Genomic DNA, 17,810 nt, shown 5'->3' with positions numbered 1-17,810 from the left:
CGCTTTTTACAATTTGCGATTGTTCTTCATTTTGCGCTTATGACGTTATGCACCCGCGAAAATACTACTTTAAAAAAGTTTTAAACTGAAAACATTTTTAACATTTAATAAGCTCATACTGAGAGCTGGATTTAAACTTAAATACAGATCAAACATAATTAAATGAGTATTTTTAATTAAATACATTCTAAAACAGTCTATTTTAATGAGATTCCTATTAGGAAACATGCAACACAGCTATTTGGCAAGTTATAATACTAATCAAAAACAATCCTATTTTATTATTGCGACTTTTATAATAAACTTCGAAAAAAGAGATTTTATTTTCCTATGTATATGTTTAAATTAACGAAGGCTTAAATAATGGCGTTGTATAGTCTACTGGAGATAACTTTTAGATAGAAAATTAAAGTCACATGCACAAGACTCGGAACAAGTATTCGTGGATCACACAAATGCTTGTCCTAAACGGAGATCGAACCCATGACACTTTTGCAATCGTACATACATTAGAATACCATTTATGGTATTTTCCCACGTTTTTATACACTTCTACTTGTTTGTTTGTAGTTCCGGTTGGATTTTTGCAACTCAATTTTGAGGCACTTCCCGATAAGCTAGCAGGCTGAAATTTTCAGGGTAGATTCTAACCCGATGCCAATGCAATTTACAACTATAAAAACGTAGGCGTTAATCACCATCATTTGTAACAAACTTAGTATAAAAAGATATCTGTTAACAAGTCTTATTCACGGTATTCTAAGAATAATCTTAATTAAACTTGTGTAAGGATTACATCTTCAAATAGATAGTAATATGACCTAGTTAAAATATGACTAATATTTCTTAATAATTGCCTCTCATAAGCGCAATGAGTAATGCACGCCTTTCTTCTTAAGTCACGAGCAGGCACGGGCGCTATTTTAGCGTCACGGCGTTAAAAAAGCGCTTTGTTAAAACGCTTTTTACAACGACGTGTGACGTCAAAAGGGGTTAAAATAAAACTATCATTTTCCTGAATATTAATTTCACATAAGTTCTCTTAAAATGCGTCGTTTTATTTGAAATAGCAAGTCTACTTGTGACCATTACCAGGGCGCTAATTCCGCTATTTACAATGGTGGATAGATGAATGGGATTTTGATATAACATAAATTAATGAAACGTCATGTCATCTAAAGTTACAGTATTTACAACATTCGTTGTGAACTTTTAAGTTTTTAATTTAAATAACAGATACAATCTGGTAATTAATAAACGCTTTTTAAGTAAACGCTAAAAAAGCGACCATGCGTTGAGTCCTAAGAGTTGTATTCTGACCCCTACAGAGATTATAGTTAACTAGAAAATCCAACAGCATGATAAGCAATATTGTTTTACTAGCTGTTTAGAATATATAAGTTATGATTTATAACCTGCCCTGTTTTTATACATTTTCCATTGTATCTTCGCTCCTATTAGTCGCAGCGTGATGGTATATAGCCTAAAACCTTCCTCGATGAATGGTCTATTCAACACAAATATAATTTTTCAATTTTAACCAGGAGTTCCTGCGATTAGCGCGTTCAAACAAACAAACTTTTCAGCTTTATATATTAGTATAGAAGTATAGATTAGAAAAACCAACATCATAATAAGCAATATTGTTTCCTCGTTGTTTTTGCAGTAATACTGGATTAAATAAAAGTTTGAAATCAGTACATTGTAAATTGAATCTCATACACTTTAACACTTAAGATCATAATTGCACAACATATACTCAAAATATATAAGGTACAATAATTACTTGACATTATTTTCGTCTAAACTTGTTTCAAATAAAACAATTTTGACACTGCAAGTGAAATTAGACCTTATGATAGACAGTTTAAGATATACATTTGTAAAGGACATTATTTGAATGCCCGGGCATTTATATACTTTTGTATAAACTCATTATGTAAAGCAAGTTGATATTATAACTATTTATAATATTAGTAAAGATCGAAAATCCAATTCATTTACTAAATTCAGTACAACTTGCCCGCCGCCGCGTCAGCTCATGATTAAGGTCTCCGGTTGGGTCCGAAACTAGTCGGGCTACCCCGATAAATACGCGTGAGTAAACCGTTGCATTTAATAATGAATCTCACAATCGGTACTATAGAAATACATTATTAAATAAATAATTATGTATAAAAAATGCCCGGGCATAAATAATAACATGGATATTACAATTATAGTTTATAAATATTACCAGTTATCAAGGAAATCATAGCCAGTCTTTGGTACTCCGGTATCGGTGAGGGTTTCCGTTGATTGGAAGTCAGTTCCTGATGATGCCTGGCTTGAAGACAGGAGGCCACGGTTCTCCTCAGATAAATCTGTAAGAAAAGATGTCATTTTCAACTAGTGCCCGTTGTAGTACAGTGCAAAGGTACATACAATTTGGGACAGAGCTGGGTTGGTCACAAGAGCAAGTCGTTTTTTTGTTTTAAAAAAGACTCCCACGTTAAGGAATTTAATCCTTGTGTCGCGGGGGGTTTTACAAACATACAATTCACATGCACAAGGCCACCCAGACTCAGAACAAGCATTCGTAGATCACACAAATGCTTGTACTACGCGGGGATCGAACCCGCGACACGTCGCGCACATTGGGTTTGGTGTGGTGACCTCAACCACTCGGCTATCCGTGCAGTTACGCTGGGGACGCCCACAACCCTAACATACTTGTGACGTCACATTTACACATTTGACAAGATCAGATTCCAATATTTCAATCCAGAAATCCAGGTTTCCTCACGACGTTTTCCATCACTGTTTGTCAGCGATGTCATAGAATAATCTTAGAAAGTTTGACGGCGAGATAATTTTAGTATTTCTTTTGCGCTTTCATAATAGGAGGCCAAAAAACCTATTTACTCCGCCAATGCGATATAATGTAGGTACATATGTCATCATCGGCCTAGCCTTTTCCCAACTATGTTGGGGTCGGCTTCCAGTCTAACCGGATGCAGCGAAGTACCAGTGTTTTATAAGGAGCGACTGCCTATCCGACCTCCTCAACCCAGTTACCTGGGCAACACGATACCCCTTGGTTAGACTAGTTGTCAGACTTTTCAAGCTTCTGACTACCTGTAACGACTGTCATAGATGTAGGAATAGCAGCCGGGACCCACAATTTAACGTGCCTTCCGAAACACGGATAATGTATATAATGTAACAATTTTTATTAATCAATCAATTAAATAAATAAATGCGGCAACATCACATACATTGTTCTGAACCCAAAGTAAGTTGCTAAAGCACTTGTGTTATGGAATTCAGATACAACGAAGGTACCACAAACACCCAGACCCGAGACAATGTACAAATGTGAATTTTTACATTGACCCGACCGGGGATCGAACCCGGGACCTCAGAGCTAGCGACACCTTGAATCCGGTGCGTACGCCACTCGACCACGGAGGTCGTCTTATTGGCAAGTTAATTAATTAAACATCCTTACTTGTCGCTTACTTTTAGAACAAAGGAATTAATCATCCACGTCTAAGGGCAAAGCAATTACAAAACTAGGAACTGAATGATAACTAAGCTAATTATGGAAGGCAAAATTTTGTGAGCAAGTTTGTTATCTTCAGGGTTCCGTACCTAAAGAGTATACGGAAGCTGGTCGTCCGACTGTTAACGGGCTGTACCTCATGAACCATGACAACTAGACTGTTATCAACTCTCTGTGCGCGACGTGTCGCGAGTTCGATCCCCGTTTACGACAAATGTTTATGTGGTTTCCGACTTTAATTTTTGTGAAATCGCGACACAGGAATTCAATTACTCAGTGCAGGAATCGTTTGGTTTAAAGAAACAAACTAAAAAAGATTAAGAAACGATTGTTATGAACATAAATCTGATAGGTGACCAAATTTTTTTGTTAATGCTGTTTAACTAGCACGGAACCCTAGAATCCTGACCCCGACACCCTTGACCATTTTAATTTTACCTAGCTATAAACTACAAAAGAAATTAAAACAAAGAACTAAACTAACAAATTAAAATCAATGAGGAAGCGAGACAAAATTAAAACAGTAGTTATCATAACACATTTATGCACAATGTGTAATAATTATAAACAATTTAGTTCGTGCACTATATCGAATAAAAGAATGTTGCCGAACTAGTCATGTTTTCATAACATGGTATCATATAGTTAAATATTTATCCTGTACTAGTTGTAACCCGCGGGCCTGCCCGCTATTAATTCAAAATAATCCCGCGGGAACATAAAACTGGGATAAAGAGTATCCTGTTTTAATGCTGGTTATAAACTATATGTGTACCAAGTTTCGTCAAAATCCGTTCAGTGGTTTTTGCGTGAAGGAGGAACAAACATTCATACATACAAAATTTGGCGTTTATAATTTACTAGCTTTTCGCCCGCGTCGAGGTCGGTTATATCGCATTTCCAAGAGAACTCTTTAAAAGTCTGGGATAAAAACTATCCTATATTCTTTCTCAAGCTCAACTCTATCTCTGTACCAAATTTCATTAAAGTCAGTTCAGTGGTTTAGACGTGAAAGCGTAACAGACAGATAGAGTTACTTTCGCATTTATAATATTAGTAGAGAAGTAGGATCGTGGCTAAGCTATAACTGCACAAATTGATCGATCACAGGTTAAGCTACACTTGACACGGTCGATCCTTAAATGGGTGACCATATTTGTCATAACGATTTCCTCCGTTTATCGGAAGGCACGTTAAATTGTGGGTCCCGGCTGATATTCATACATCCTTTACAGTCGTTACAGGTAGTCAGAAGCTTGAAAGTCTGACAACCAGTCTAACTAAGGGATATCGTGTTGCCCAGGTAACTGGGTTGAGGAGGTCAGATAGGCAGTCGCTCCTTGTAAAACACTGGTATTTAGCTGAAACCGGTTAGACTGGAAGCCGACCCCAACATAGTTGGGAAAAGGCTAGGATGATGATGATTATTAGTAGGATTTCGTTCATGCACTATCAAATTAAGGAATGTAGCCAAACTAGCGATGTTTTCATAACATCGTATCATTGATAGTTAAATATTTATTCTGTATTAATCATTGTTCTTTTCGACCTTTGTTTTGGGCCTGTGGTGTTAGCGAGATAGAATAGCTGATGATTAAATCTCTATGTATGGTTTTAACGTTGACATCAATAGGTACCTATCCAAAGGGGAAAAATTGGAATCCTATTGCTGGGGCACAGCAGTCTGTCCGTCGTTTAGCGAAACTGTTAATTTTTTTACAGATGATGTATTTTGGTTACCGCTTTAGCAAAAAAACAATTAAATTAAAAACCAAGGATAAGCAATGGATAATACGATACATTTAGTAGATGACAGTTTTTTTGCTTTGTTATTATTTACCCTATTTTCAAGAAACACTCTATGCGCAAACTGTGCGATTCCGATTCGCAATTGACCGTTTTTCTCCTAATGGATTTAGATGGCACAATCTGGAAGACTCATCCTACTACTATTATAAAGGCGAAAGTTTGTAAGTATGGATGTATGGATGTTTGTTACTCTTTCACGTAAAAACTACTGAATGGATTTGAATGAAACTATACCACAATATAGCTTATACATCAGAATACATACACATAGGCTACAATTTTTGAGGTTTCTAATGTGAGGTCGTAAAAAAACACATTTTTTGCGCTTACATTGCAAACGCTGACTGAATCCTACAAGATAGATAGAAGGCAGGTATAAATTATAACTTATATCTTCTAACCACGCGGACGAAGTCGCGGGCAACAGCTAGTATTCCCTATTCGCCACAGCGCTTTTCTATCGCCATAGCGTTAAGAGAGCGTCTAAAAACTCGTTTTTATATTGATCGAATTAAAACTACAACATTTAAACGCCGAGTAATAAACCAACACTAGATAAAATTGGTGAACATATACCCTGATCTTCTATTTAAATATAAACCTCTCACATATAACGAGACATCTTATAAACATTAATGTTAGAAACTTATGTAAAATAACTAATATATTTAACTGGGCACGTAAACCACAGGAAATGAGCTAAGTATTGTGTAACTCCATAGAGATCTAACTTATGTATTCTTTGCACAGATTCTACTACCTATTCACATTAATAAATTCAAAATGTGTGTTCGTACGTCTACGCACGTCTACGTAAGACCTGAATCGATTTCGATGAAAACTTGGTATGATAAGCTTACACCTTGGAGTAAACATATTCTAGTTATTCCAACTTTGTTCAAGGAGGATAATGTATTTGCAGCTATAAACGATGTTCAGGCGAGCGAAGCCGCTGGCAACAGCTAGTAAAGTAATACATTGCAGTTGTGGAACTTTATTAGGGTAATTAATGGTTTAAATTTAGATTTATTTTTCGACTACATTTTGTTATAAGATAATTCATTCATATAAGGTTACAAAGGCGCGCGTTAGAGACGTAAGTCTTTAGTCGACGAAAAATTATACATATAAAAAGGGTTAACAAAAAGAGGATGAATAAATTCAAACTCATCATCATCATTCCCCTCTCAATGATTTACATTACAAGTCTTCTTTCATACCTTTCTATCGGCCGTCATATCGAAACGAAGAATAAATTAAAACTATACTTAAAAAAGAATAAAATCAACTCACCACTACTGGACATGACAACACTGCTTCGATAATCCTTCTCAAACTTGCTTTCGGTCTGTGGACTCTTGAAATTAGTTCTGAAGAAATTCTCCGATGACGCCACAACCTGCGTCTGAGGTGCCAGAGAAACCAAGCACTCTCTCTCCTCATCCTTACTCTTGAAGTTCCCGATAAACTTACTTATAAAACCGGGGGAAGTGACCTCCCGATCATCCTTATACGAACTGCGTAGAACCTCATGAGATTTCAAGGCATTTTTGAGTTCGGATACCACTTTTGAGTGAGATAAAGCCAGTTCAGACATGACCGGGGGCGGCGAGGTAGGTTTCACATCTTTTGGGAGTCTACACTCGCTGAGTACACATAGATTCAACTGGCTTTTCGTCTGGTAGAGAAATGGACTACTGTGTTCGTCCCGAAATGATGTGTTCTCGTCTTGAATGACTTTCTGCCCGTGGTCGCGTCCAAAGAACGACATGAGATCGTCTTTTCTGACGGGCGGGTCGTTGATGTCAAAGTCCAGTGTGTCTAGGAGAGCGTACTTTAATGCTATGTCTGGTTTTATCATCGATTCGTTTATTATTTCGGTCTGGAAATAAAAAAAAAAATCTTTGAAGATTTTTTTTAATTGATCTTGAGTGCAGTTGAATGTAAATTCAACTGAAGTTAAACTTTAATTTGAAGTGCGTAAACGTAGTTTTTTTTTATAAATAATTAAAATCTTAATATTTATTGACTTTTATTAAGTTCTGCATGTTGTTGACATTTCATAAAAACAGTTAATTAAAAAAAACTGTAATTAGAATGCTGCAGGTCCTCAATTAAGACCTTAATTTTTTTTTCACTAAATTTAGTTTAAAATTACTGTTTTACTACTATTTCACAACTTTAATTAAAAAATATTTTAAGTATACATACAAACTAATAAATAAAATATTTAAATCAATTTCAGATACAATATAGAACCTTTTTTAATTTAAACACACACCTTAACAAAGCAACCAGTCTCTTATTTTGGGAAGTAGACTTCAAATAAAGAACAATGGACAAAAACTCTATGGACGCCTAATGTTTATTATTTTGATATGAATTTCAATGTGTATCTACAAACTTATTAACAATAGGCATATTCTTTTATTTACTCTGAGTTGAGATAGGCTCGGAGCCCAAAGGTCTCCTATTCTTCTTTCTCGTCTATTTAAAATTTACTGATGAAATAAATTATTTAAAAAAATGAAAGAAATTTGTCAAAGCATTGCTATCCAGCCAGTCAAATAATTGTTTTCTATGCACAATACCAGATGATAGCTTATAGGACAATAAAATATGAGTTTATTTTAACTTAATAACTTCTATTTTTATGTGATTACTTGTGATCAGTTTTTTATGTTAAAATTAATAATTCTATTTTTGAAAATATTAATTTCCAATTAGAATATTTCATGATGTTACAAAAAGAAAATTATTTTCAGAAATTTGAAAGATATTTGATGAGTCTGTAAATTTAACGCCCCTACTGTCGTTATTCTAATAAGAATTACTAAAAAAGCATTATTATTAAAATGGGCAATTTTCAGTGCACAGTATTGGCTCAATATAATATTATGGGTTAAAACCGCAAAACAAAAAATATAGATATTTATAGGATAAAGACTGCCTGTATTCAAACTTATCTGGATTCCATATACCACATCGCAATGTATATAATTGCAACGTTAATATAAATAATTAACAAACATCAACAGAATAACTAAAAATGATAAATAAACATAGCAATGTTATGAATCATGTGTACAGTTGCACGAATAATTTCATTACAACACAATACAGTTGAAATTAGACTGTTAACGTTTATTACACAACAAATAGTACATAAATAATGAGTATTTAATTGATCAGGAAGCGTTTTTTACCTTTTCTTTTTCCGTAAGTGAATCCCATATATTTTCGTAAGAATTTTTTGCATCCTCTATATCTTCGTGTATTTTCGAAGCTATTGGATTCATAGTCCGAAAATACTCTTCGGCAAAGGCACCCAGCGCCATTTTAACAGATTTTAGTTTAAACTAACACCAAATAAGTTTAATTACTCTATTTATTTGTTTAATATGATTCATTAAACACAACCATTTTGCTAGCTCAGCGGATAATAAATAATGATGTTAGAGTGAGATGCAGCTATATATTTACGGTTACGTGAAACGTCATGTTACAAAATGGCTGAAACCGAAACTCAAAACTATAAATAAAGTCTTTAACCCAATCGCCTAAGGTTCAAAACGAGAAATCACTAAAATTGCTGCCTTACTGTTCTAATGAAGACCTTATATTTATGCAATAGGTTTCAATTTCACAATAAAGTAACGGATTTGTATTGGAGACACCTAGTGTTTATTGTTTACATCTGTTGACGACGGATATTCATTCTGTGGTCAAGCCAAAACCGAAAAAGATTTCCTATTTTTTTCAAGGAAATTAATTTGAAGGCCCTACAAAAATATTATAAGCTTCATGTATAATGTATTTCAGAAGATTCTTTCTTCTTATTGCGTATTTAGATGTCTTAAATAAAGAAAAACTTGAGTTACGGTTTTAAAAAAAAAATGTTTCATCTGTATGAGAGTGTCGATTTATCGGTAAATTGATATTGGGTGGACAACGAAGTGTCAAATAGCCAAAATGGCTTACATTAGCGTTATTTGTTTAGTGTTTTCTACATTAAAATGTAATCGTAAAACGTGAATTGTGTGCGAAACATAATACATCTGCAACTATGTTGCACAACACAGGGCCTTATGGCCCAAACGAGGCGCCAATAAACATGGGGGCGCCCGTAAATATGACTCCTATGAATTCTCATATGAATCTAGCTCATAACATTAATAATTTGAGCAAAATGCCACATCAGGGTGGTCCTGCGACGAGCGGGCACTACAACCTACCGGATTATCCTCCTTACAGCCAGTCTCCAATAGGTGTACCGTCGCAAATGCCTCAGTTTGCGAACTATCAACAACTGCCCTTTCAACCTACATACATGAATCAAAACTCGAATTCCATCAACGACTTGTCTTGGCAGAATGGTATGTTTCCTGTGAACTTAAATATTCAGAACGAGCACAACACTAGTGCCATGAATTATGCTTACGACAAAAGAATAGTGGAGACAGTCAGGCAGGACAATGTAAAAGAACAAAACATGAAGAAAATGCCTTTAAATATACCTCAAGTACCAAATAAGTCTTACGCCAAAAATTTTGGCGGGAACAACGAGTATGCGCATAATGATTTGTACCAAAACTCTCATCACAATTTAGATTTAAGTATGAAAGTGCAAGATAAAATACAAATAGACAGTACGCGGAGAAAAAACATTGAAAACACCGTCAAACTGATTGAGAACATCTTAATACATTCTTCGAATAAACCAAAAGACACTACGCAAAGTAATACCGCTGTTAATAACGATAAGGATGATCAACCTTCAGATATGACCATGGTAAACGCAAGGAAAGTCACTTTCAATGTACCAGACTCAACGAGTACAGATCCATTATCACTATCACCTGAAAACTCTCAAGACTTACAAAGAGATAATGAAAACAATGATACAGCCGACAAAAGTAATGAAAACGCAAAACGTGCAATGGAATCGGAAGACCCATCATCAGATGAAGATGATGTTAAACCGATTGGGGAAACGGAACACGTCACAGGTCCAAACGAAACGAAAATAACAGATAATAGTGTTGTCATAAAGATTGAGAAAACGAGTTTAGCTGATACGGACTGTTTCGTACCGTTTGCAAGAGACAATAATGGGATACCCCGAGAAGATGTGATTCATCAAAAGATTATAGATAGTGAAATTAGCGTGAAAGAGGCTACTGCTGCTGCGAAAAATGGTAATTTATTTTTATTCATAATATGTTCTATTAATTTACAGGAGATAATAATTGACTGCATAGCCAAGTGGTTGAAGTCACCACGCCAAACCTAATGCGGCGGGTTCGATCCCCGCGTAGGACAAGTATTTGCGTGATCCTCGAATGCTTGCTCCGAGTCTCGATGTATTTTTGCATGTGACTTGAATGGTTTTAAAATCTCCGCGACTTGATGTCAATAAAGCGGGAGTCGTTATTAAAAAAAAGGGAAAAATATAATATCTTTGAATGGGTCACATTAATACTTAGCCCGCGTTACGATCGCAGCTAATGCATACTAAGTCACTCATAACCGCAAGGCCAATAGTTACGACATTGTTACATTATCGTAATGACAGATAATTAACAATATATTAGCTTTTTACTCTAATACTGTCATTATAAATTTAAGATTAAATTTTTTCCAAAATTGCGAACTAATTAGCGAGTGCTATGTGCACGTGGAAATCGCAAAGTATAGAGGTTTGGAACAGAAAGGTAGGCCTTTGCCCAGCAGTGGGATCTAAAACAGGCTATATAACAAACCCTTGCTATCATTAGCACATAGCATTAGACTAAATCTATCTGCTGTTTGGTCCGTAGCTGTCTTGGTTGAAGTTTTAGACAGCAATACTTACAAGTACGGCCGATGTAATTTGGCGCTTCAGAAAAAAGATCAAATTTTGTTAGAACGAGATAAAAATATACAAGCTTGCTATGTGAAACAGAGACAGCTATATTTTATAACTCTTTTCACAAGTACCAAGTTTAAGCAAGTTTGAATTAAGTGACCTTTTCAAAGTCGTAATAAATAAAGAACGGTTTATTCAAGCGTATTTATCGGAATCGCCCGACTAGTTTCCGACCCAACCGGAGTCCTTAATCACGAAATGATAAAGTAATTTTGACTTTTATAGCCCAGATATTAAAGTTAAATTTTCCATGATCCTTATTTTTTAAACTGATAAGACTGTTTAGAAATGTATCTATCTCATAGCTTGTATTTAACTCTCTCAATATAATTTCAACCTTGGTTTAGTAAAAGTTAAATATGTTTTGTTTGACAGTATTCGATGTAGTTATTGTAGGTCAAATATTTGACCGCGAAAACTGCTCAAATACGCTCTTATAAAGGATATTTGTGTAAAACATAGCAGAGTAAAAGCCCTTAACCAATTAGTAAATTCTAATGATATATTTATAGTTTCCAAAATACCTCGAAATACATTTTTATTTCTGTCTGTTTTTTCCCGCTTATCTCTGAAATGGCTCGACCGATTTCGACAGAACTTTTAGTAGCTGATGTAATAAGTTGTAGAATAGCTACCTTTATTAAAATAAACTATAGAAACTATATATTTTATCACTGGGTCCTATTTTATTTTATTATTATTTATTATAGCACCTAATACTTATATTCTACGCGGCCGCGGTTCTACATAGTTTTAAATATACATTTTTTTTTTCAGGCATAAAATCCGAAGGCTTCTACGAATGCCCTCACTGCAGTCTGGTATTCCAGCATCCGAAACGCTTCCTCGTTCACAACAAATGGCATACATTCGGCCTAACCAACGAGAAACGCATGGAGATAGCCAAGATACGGGAACAGAGGCGCTTTGAGAGGCGAGAGGCCAAACATCTGGAGAGGCTGAAAGCCAAAGAGATTACAAATACGAATGTCAAGGTCGAGGGGAAGGTGTACCCTTGTAAGGACTGTGATAAGGTCTTCAGCTCGAAGAATAGTCATAAGAATCATAGGCAGCGGTGAGTTGTCTTCATATGTATAATAATTATATTATTATTAAATGATGTATGCGTTTGCTCATGCATATGTATCAGGATCGCCCGACTAGTTTCGGACCCAATCGGAGTCCTTTATCATGAACTGACGTGGCGGGGTGTGACTGCGTGAGTAAACCGTTGCATCATTTAATAATGAATTATTTTAACTATGGTTATTATAAATATATGAATGATATAAACTTTGATTGGATGTATGTTTTAAAACCGGTCAAGTGCTTGTACGAAACCTACCTAACTATTTGTATGAAACCCTCAGTGTCCAGTCTGACTCGTCCTTAACCATCAAATACAAGTCGTAATTTACATTTATCCGAATGAAATCCTCATTGTCCTATCCAACTCACCCTGAACCCGGTAATCACCAAATACAAGTCATAATATACCCATATTTCCCCACATTTCAGCTACCACCCGGCCCCGGATCGCGAATGCAAGATCTGTCACAAGACGATGCCGACGTGGGTGGCGCTGCGCTCCCACCTCGCGACCCACACGGCGGAGTCCGGCCCCGGCTTCCAGTGTAGCGAGTGCCCCAAACGATTCAAGTACTCCCATTCGTTGGCGAAACACTCGGACACACATCTGGTAAGGATTTGAGTAACTTTGGAGTGGTTCTTGGGCTGAATAACCGTTTTATTAATACACTAGCTGTTGCCCGCGACTTCGTCCGCGTGGTTAGAGGATATAAGTTATGATTTATACCTACCCTGTTTTTTTCCACATTTTCCATTGTATCTTCGCTCATATTAGTCGCAGCGTGATGGTATATAGCCTAAAACCTTCCTCGATGAATGGTCTATTCAATACAAAAATAATTTTTCAATTTTAACCAGTTCCTGAGATTAGCGCGTTCAAACAAACAAACAAACTCTTCAGCTTTATATATTAGTATAGATATAGATTGCAATACATCGATTTTTAATCGATCGTCGTACGAGTCGTGTTCGGCTCGTAAAATCGGGATATTAACTATCCTATGTTCTAATCCAGGTTATAAAATATATGTGTACCAAGTTTCGTTTAAATCCGTTCAGTGGTTTTTGCGTGAAAGTGTAACAAACATACATACATACAAACTTTTACGCTTACGATATCAGAACGATAAGCCTGGAACAAATCTCAATATCGTTGCGAAAAACTAATTCATTATTAAATGATTTAACTAAACACACTCTCACAGCAAAAGCACTTAGGAAGGGGTGAAAGTTGGGCAAAACTGGATGCTGTTGAATATAATCTGACCTTAAAAAGGTGCTAGTCTGTAGCCTAATTTGAACTAGGTTTCATCCGTCGCTCATAACCAGGCTCAGTTGAAAATTAGCGCCAGGCACTAGTTCTCTGGCATTAATGCTGAACTTACCTTGTTGGTGCAAGTGCACTTGTTTTCAATTGTTTATTTCTTTTGTTAGCTAAGCTATAACCGCATAAGTGATTCGATCACAGGTTAAGCTATGCTTGACGCGGTTGGTCCGTAGGTGGGTGACCATCTTTGTCATAACGAGCTCCTCCGTGTTTCGGAAGGCACGTTAAATTGTGGGTCCCGGCTGTTATTCCTACATCTTTGACAGTCGTTACAGGTAGTCAGAAGCTTGAAAAAGTCTGACAGCCAGTCTAACCAAGGGGTATCGTGCTGCCCAGGTAACTGGGTTGAGGAGGTCAGATAGGCACTCGCTCCTTGTAAAGCACTGGTACTTAGCTGAAACAAGATGGACTGATAGCCGACCCCAACATAGTTGGAAAAAGGCTAGGCCAATGATTTCTTTTGTTGTATTCGTGTGCTGTGTCCAATTATTATTTCTTTCTTTCTGTGATTTTGATTGATTTTGAACCCTTTTCCCTTTCCCCTATAGGAGAAGACCCACGCCTGCCAAACCTGCCCTAAGAAGTTCGGTTCCCAAGCCCTGCTGAAGATGCACATGAAGACTCACGAGCGGATGCTGCGAGGAGCCACCTTCCGCTGTACTTACTGTGGGAAGGGATTCTTCGAGTCCTACAGCTTACAGGTGGGTCGCCCACTGTTGGGCAAATAACCGTCCTGTACTTTATTTGTGTGGGTATTTAGAATGGTAAAGAATTGTGGTGTATTTTTTTTTATTAAAACACGACGGATTTGTTTATGTTTAATATGTCTTCTTCTTCCATACCTTTCTATCTGACGTCATCTCACAAGAAACATTCTTTGCAGCCATATCGTCTTTCACACAATCCGTCCATCGTTTCCTTGGTCGTCCTCTTCCCCTATATCCATCCACATTCATACTCAACACCTTCCTCACCACATGACTCTCATTCCTCCGCATAACATGCCCATACTATGACAGCCGGTTGCCACGTAGTTTCTCTATAACCGGTGCTACTTTCAAACTTCCCCTTACATACTCATTTCTTACTCTATCCGCACTCCCAACACACATTCCTCTTAACATTCTCAGGTATGAAAATCTCTGCCCTTATAATAAGTCCAGAAATACATGTATATTAAGAACTATTTCAAATTTCAGGTACATGAACGAACGCATCGCAACGAGCGCCCGTATCTTTGTGACATTTGTAATACCAGCTTTGGAACAAACTCCAGTCTCAAAAGACACCTTAAAGTGGTGAGTATTATATTCTATATACTCGACCTCCGTGGTCGAGTGGCGTACGCACCGGTTTCAAGGTGTCGCTAGCTCTGAGGTCCCGGGCATCCCGGTCGGGTCAATATAAGAACTAACATTTCTACATTGTCTCGGGTCTGGATGTTTGTGGTACCTTCGTTGTATCTGAATTCCATAACACAAGTGCTTCAGCAACTTACTTTGGGTTCAGAACAATGTATGTGATGTTGTCCGCATTTATTTATTTATTATGGTATAATACTGTATAATAAGCTATTAGGAAAGCCCCTTAGCCCCTTAGGTTTCACCTAATTCCACAAGGTTTAGTAACTTATTGTGTTAAAAATATAATATTTAAAAAAGGTGTCAATACATATGCCAACTCAAAAAAACAAATATTTTAGCTTTTAGCGAAATAATTCAGTTACAATCCAATTTAAACTTTAACCCATAGGTTTTAAAGTATGAAATACTAAAAAAGGAACAAAAAGATTTCCTTTAATAATTCGAATTTAAAACTCGTCAATCTAAAATCAACCTAAACTCTTGACTCAGAAAGTTTCAACTACCTAATTTCACACACACATCTTAGTTCATAAAAACTCAGCACCCTTCACTCTAAAATGACCCTTACCACCTAAATTTTAAACCATAAAATCCTTTGTCAACAGTCCCACAACACAGCCAAGCCTCACCAATGTTCGGTCTGCCGAAGAAACTTCTCCACAGAGTCGATAAGGGATAGACATGAACTGAGGGTCCATGGAAACCCTGAGGACTTCAAGTTCCCCTGTAAACAGTGTTCTTGCAAGTAAGTAATAATAATAAATAATCCACAACATTCACACAACGCCATCTAGTCTCAAACAAAGCAAAGCTTCTGTTATGAGTACTAGATAAGTGATAAACATACTTATATATTTCTAGATACATACATATTATAGATAATCGTGCTCATCATACAAACATTTGTCCTGGGTGGGAATCGAACCCACGACTTCCGGTATAGCAGTCAGGGTCACTAACCACTAGGCCAACAGGCCAGTCTGTATTTATAATTATTATCTTTGGGTCTTGGGACCCTTTTTTTTCGGATGGGTAATCATCAAATGACTCCTTCGCTTTGGGTTGAGCGGAATGGAATGTCAGACTTCTACTGACTGAAACCCACCCATGTTCCTTCCTTTGCCCTTCGTGTACCGGGGCCGCGGTAACCCTTTCGGACAAGTTTGCGTGTTGATCATGATCTTGTGTACTATTTCAGCGTATAATTTATCTATTATAATATGTATGTATTCATCTAACATAGTTGGGAAAAGGGTGGGATGATGGTTATTTCAATAGCTTATAGATTTACTAGCTTTTCGCCCGCGGCTTTGCCCGCGTCGAGGTCGGTTATATCGCGTTTCTTAAACTATCCTATGTTCTTTGTCAAGGTCAACTCTATCTCTGTACCAAATTTCATTAAAATCAGTTCAGTGGTTTAAACGTGAAAGCTTAACAGACAGACAGACAGAGTTACTCTCGTATTTATAATATTAATGGGATTGACGTACAAATTTATTTTTATTTGACACTATAGTGGGATTATCTAAATCTAAAGCAGGCTATAAAATAACACTGCATTCATTGCAATACACCCCGAACTACGGTTATAAAGTTATTTAACTCAATATTAATAATTAAAATTTTGTCCACAGATATTTAAAACTAAAAGATCTTCAGAAACACGTGTACAAGATGCATCCGAAAGGCAAAAGGAAGAAAAAAGAGAAAAGCGATTCAGAATAAACCTTATTTGAATGTTCTTAAGGTACAAAATCCCATGTATATACAACATGTTTGACCAGACTCCAGACATATTTAAAAAACCAGTTTCGTTCATAAAAGCGTCTATATTTTTCTTTTTTAAAAGCGACTCCCGCACTTAGGAATTTTATCCTTGTGTCGCGGGTTTCACAAACATACAAGTCACATGCACAAAGACACCCAGACTCAGGACAAGCATTCGTGGATCACACAAATGCTTGTCCTAAGCGGGGATCGAAACCGCGACTCGTGGCGCACAGTTCGTGCAGTCAATGATTGTACCCGACTTCAAAAAGAATGATGTTGTCAGTTCGTCTGTATTTTTTTATGTAGGTTACCACAGAACTTTGGACCGGAGTAACCGATTTTGATGATTCCTTTACGTTTAAAGAGAAAAAAACCTTTTTTTCGAAATATTCTGTGCTTTCTTATGCAAAAAATATTTAATTAAATATAAGCCGCCTGACAGTTGATTTTTTGACATTTTTCAATTTTTTAAAACCTTTTAAGCTTTCCCTGGACTGCTACGAATATTTCAAAACTAAAATAAGCCAAATCGGTTCAGCCGTTCTCGAGTTTTAGCGAGACCAACGAACAGCAATTAATTTTTTATATATAAAGATTGGTATTTGTTATATAAGTGGTCTATGTTCAGACATGTTGTGTTACAAATACGATTGTTAACAACAACCATATCAAAAGAAAATTATTATTATTTAACAATAATTGTGTAAGTAATTGAAGAAAATATAATAAATTCGTTTTAGATGGTTCAGCCGTAACACTGGTTATTAATCTTTAATGGTGTTGGGGTTAACGAAAATTTTGCAAAATCTACGATTTCAGATGAAAATTGGTCTCTAACCAGAGTCGCTCGGAGCTTGTGCGAGCGATCTCGGGACTCTGGCTTAGGCAAATGTAGCTACCCGGGATGTTTTAAGTCGGCGAAAGTCCGACATATCCCCACAATTTTTTTTTTTCGTTAAGCCGTGGGCATTCTCATGGACACTCACTCCCTCGGGGGAG

At 36.5% G+C, this 17,810-nt stretch overlaps 2 protein-coding genes across 2 annotated transcripts; one reads left to right on the top strand and one right to left on the bottom strand.

The window, feature by feature from the left end:
• Positions 1 to 2,167: 2,167 nt before the first annotated feature.
• On the bottom strand, positions 2,168 to 8,811 carry LOC113499064 (uncharacterized protein C1orf198 homolog). Its single transcript, XM_026879403.1, has 3 exons — positions 8,560 to 8,811; positions 6,647 to 7,235; positions 2,168 to 2,363 (listed from the first exon to the last, which is right to left on the bottom strand). The coding sequence occupies exons 1-3, from the start codon at positions 8,689 to 8,691 to the stop codon at positions 2,233 to 2,235; spliced, it is 852 nt and encodes a 283-aa protein (XP_026735204.1). The 5' UTR covers positions 8,692 to 8,811; the 3' UTR covers positions 2,168 to 2,232.
• A 462-nt stretch (positions 8,812 to 9,273) lies between these two features.
• LOC113499063 (zinc finger protein 358-like) lies at positions 9,274 to 16,946 on the top strand. The gene is made up of 7 exons (XM_026879402.1): positions 9,274 to 10,551; positions 12,039 to 12,336; positions 12,780 to 12,960; positions 14,226 to 14,378; positions 14,877 to 14,975; positions 15,647 to 15,786; positions 16,676 to 16,946. The coding sequence occupies exons 1-7, from the start codon at positions 9,420 to 9,422 to the stop codon at positions 16,764 to 16,766; spliced, it is 2,094 nt and encodes a 697-aa protein (XP_026735203.1). The 5' UTR covers positions 9,274 to 9,419; the 3' UTR covers positions 16,767 to 16,946.
• The last annotated feature ends 864 nt before the right edge of the window (positions 16,947 to 17,810 follow it).

Source organism: Trichoplusia ni, chromosome 11, assembly GCF_003590095.1.
Source record: "Trichoplusia ni isolate ovarian cell line Hi5 chromosome 11, tn1, whole genome shotgun sequence".
NCBI classification, from domain to species: Eukaryota; Metazoa; Arthropoda; class Insecta; order Lepidoptera; family Noctuidae; genus Trichoplusia; species Trichoplusia ni.
Note: the sequence above shows the minus strand (reverse complement) of the source record. Positions and strands in the feature narration are given on the sequence as shown.

What these genes read in the sequence shown, in the direction of transcription:
- LOC113499064 (XM_026879403.1), bottom strand. Translation starts at nt 8,691, where the DNA reads ATGGCGCTGGGTGCCTTTGCCGAAGAGTATTTTCGGACTATGAATCCA. An exon ending in CACTTACGGAAAAAGAAAAG is followed by an intron (nt 7,236 to 8,559) that starts GTAAAAAACGCT and finishes TTTTATTTCCAG; the next exon opens with ACCGAAATAATAAACGAATC. An exon ending in TGTTGTCATGTCCAGTAGTG is followed by an intron (nt 2,364 to 6,646) that starts GTGAGTTGATTT and finishes CTTTTCTTACAG; the next exon opens with ATTTATCTGAGGAGAACCGT.
- LOC113499063 (XM_026879402.1), top strand. Translation starts at nt 9,420, where the DNA reads ATGTTGCACAACACAGGGCCTTATGGCCCAAACGAGGCGCCAATAAAC. An exon ending in AACACTCGGACACACATCTG is followed by an intron (nt 12,961 to 14,225) that starts GTAAGGATTTGA and finishes TTTCCCCTATAG; the next exon opens with GAGAAGACCCACGCCTGCCA. An exon ending in TGTAAACAGTGTTCTTGCAA is followed by an intron (nt 15,787 to 16,675) that starts GTAAGTAATAAT and finishes TTTTGTCCACAG; the next exon opens with ATATTTAAAACTAAAAGATC.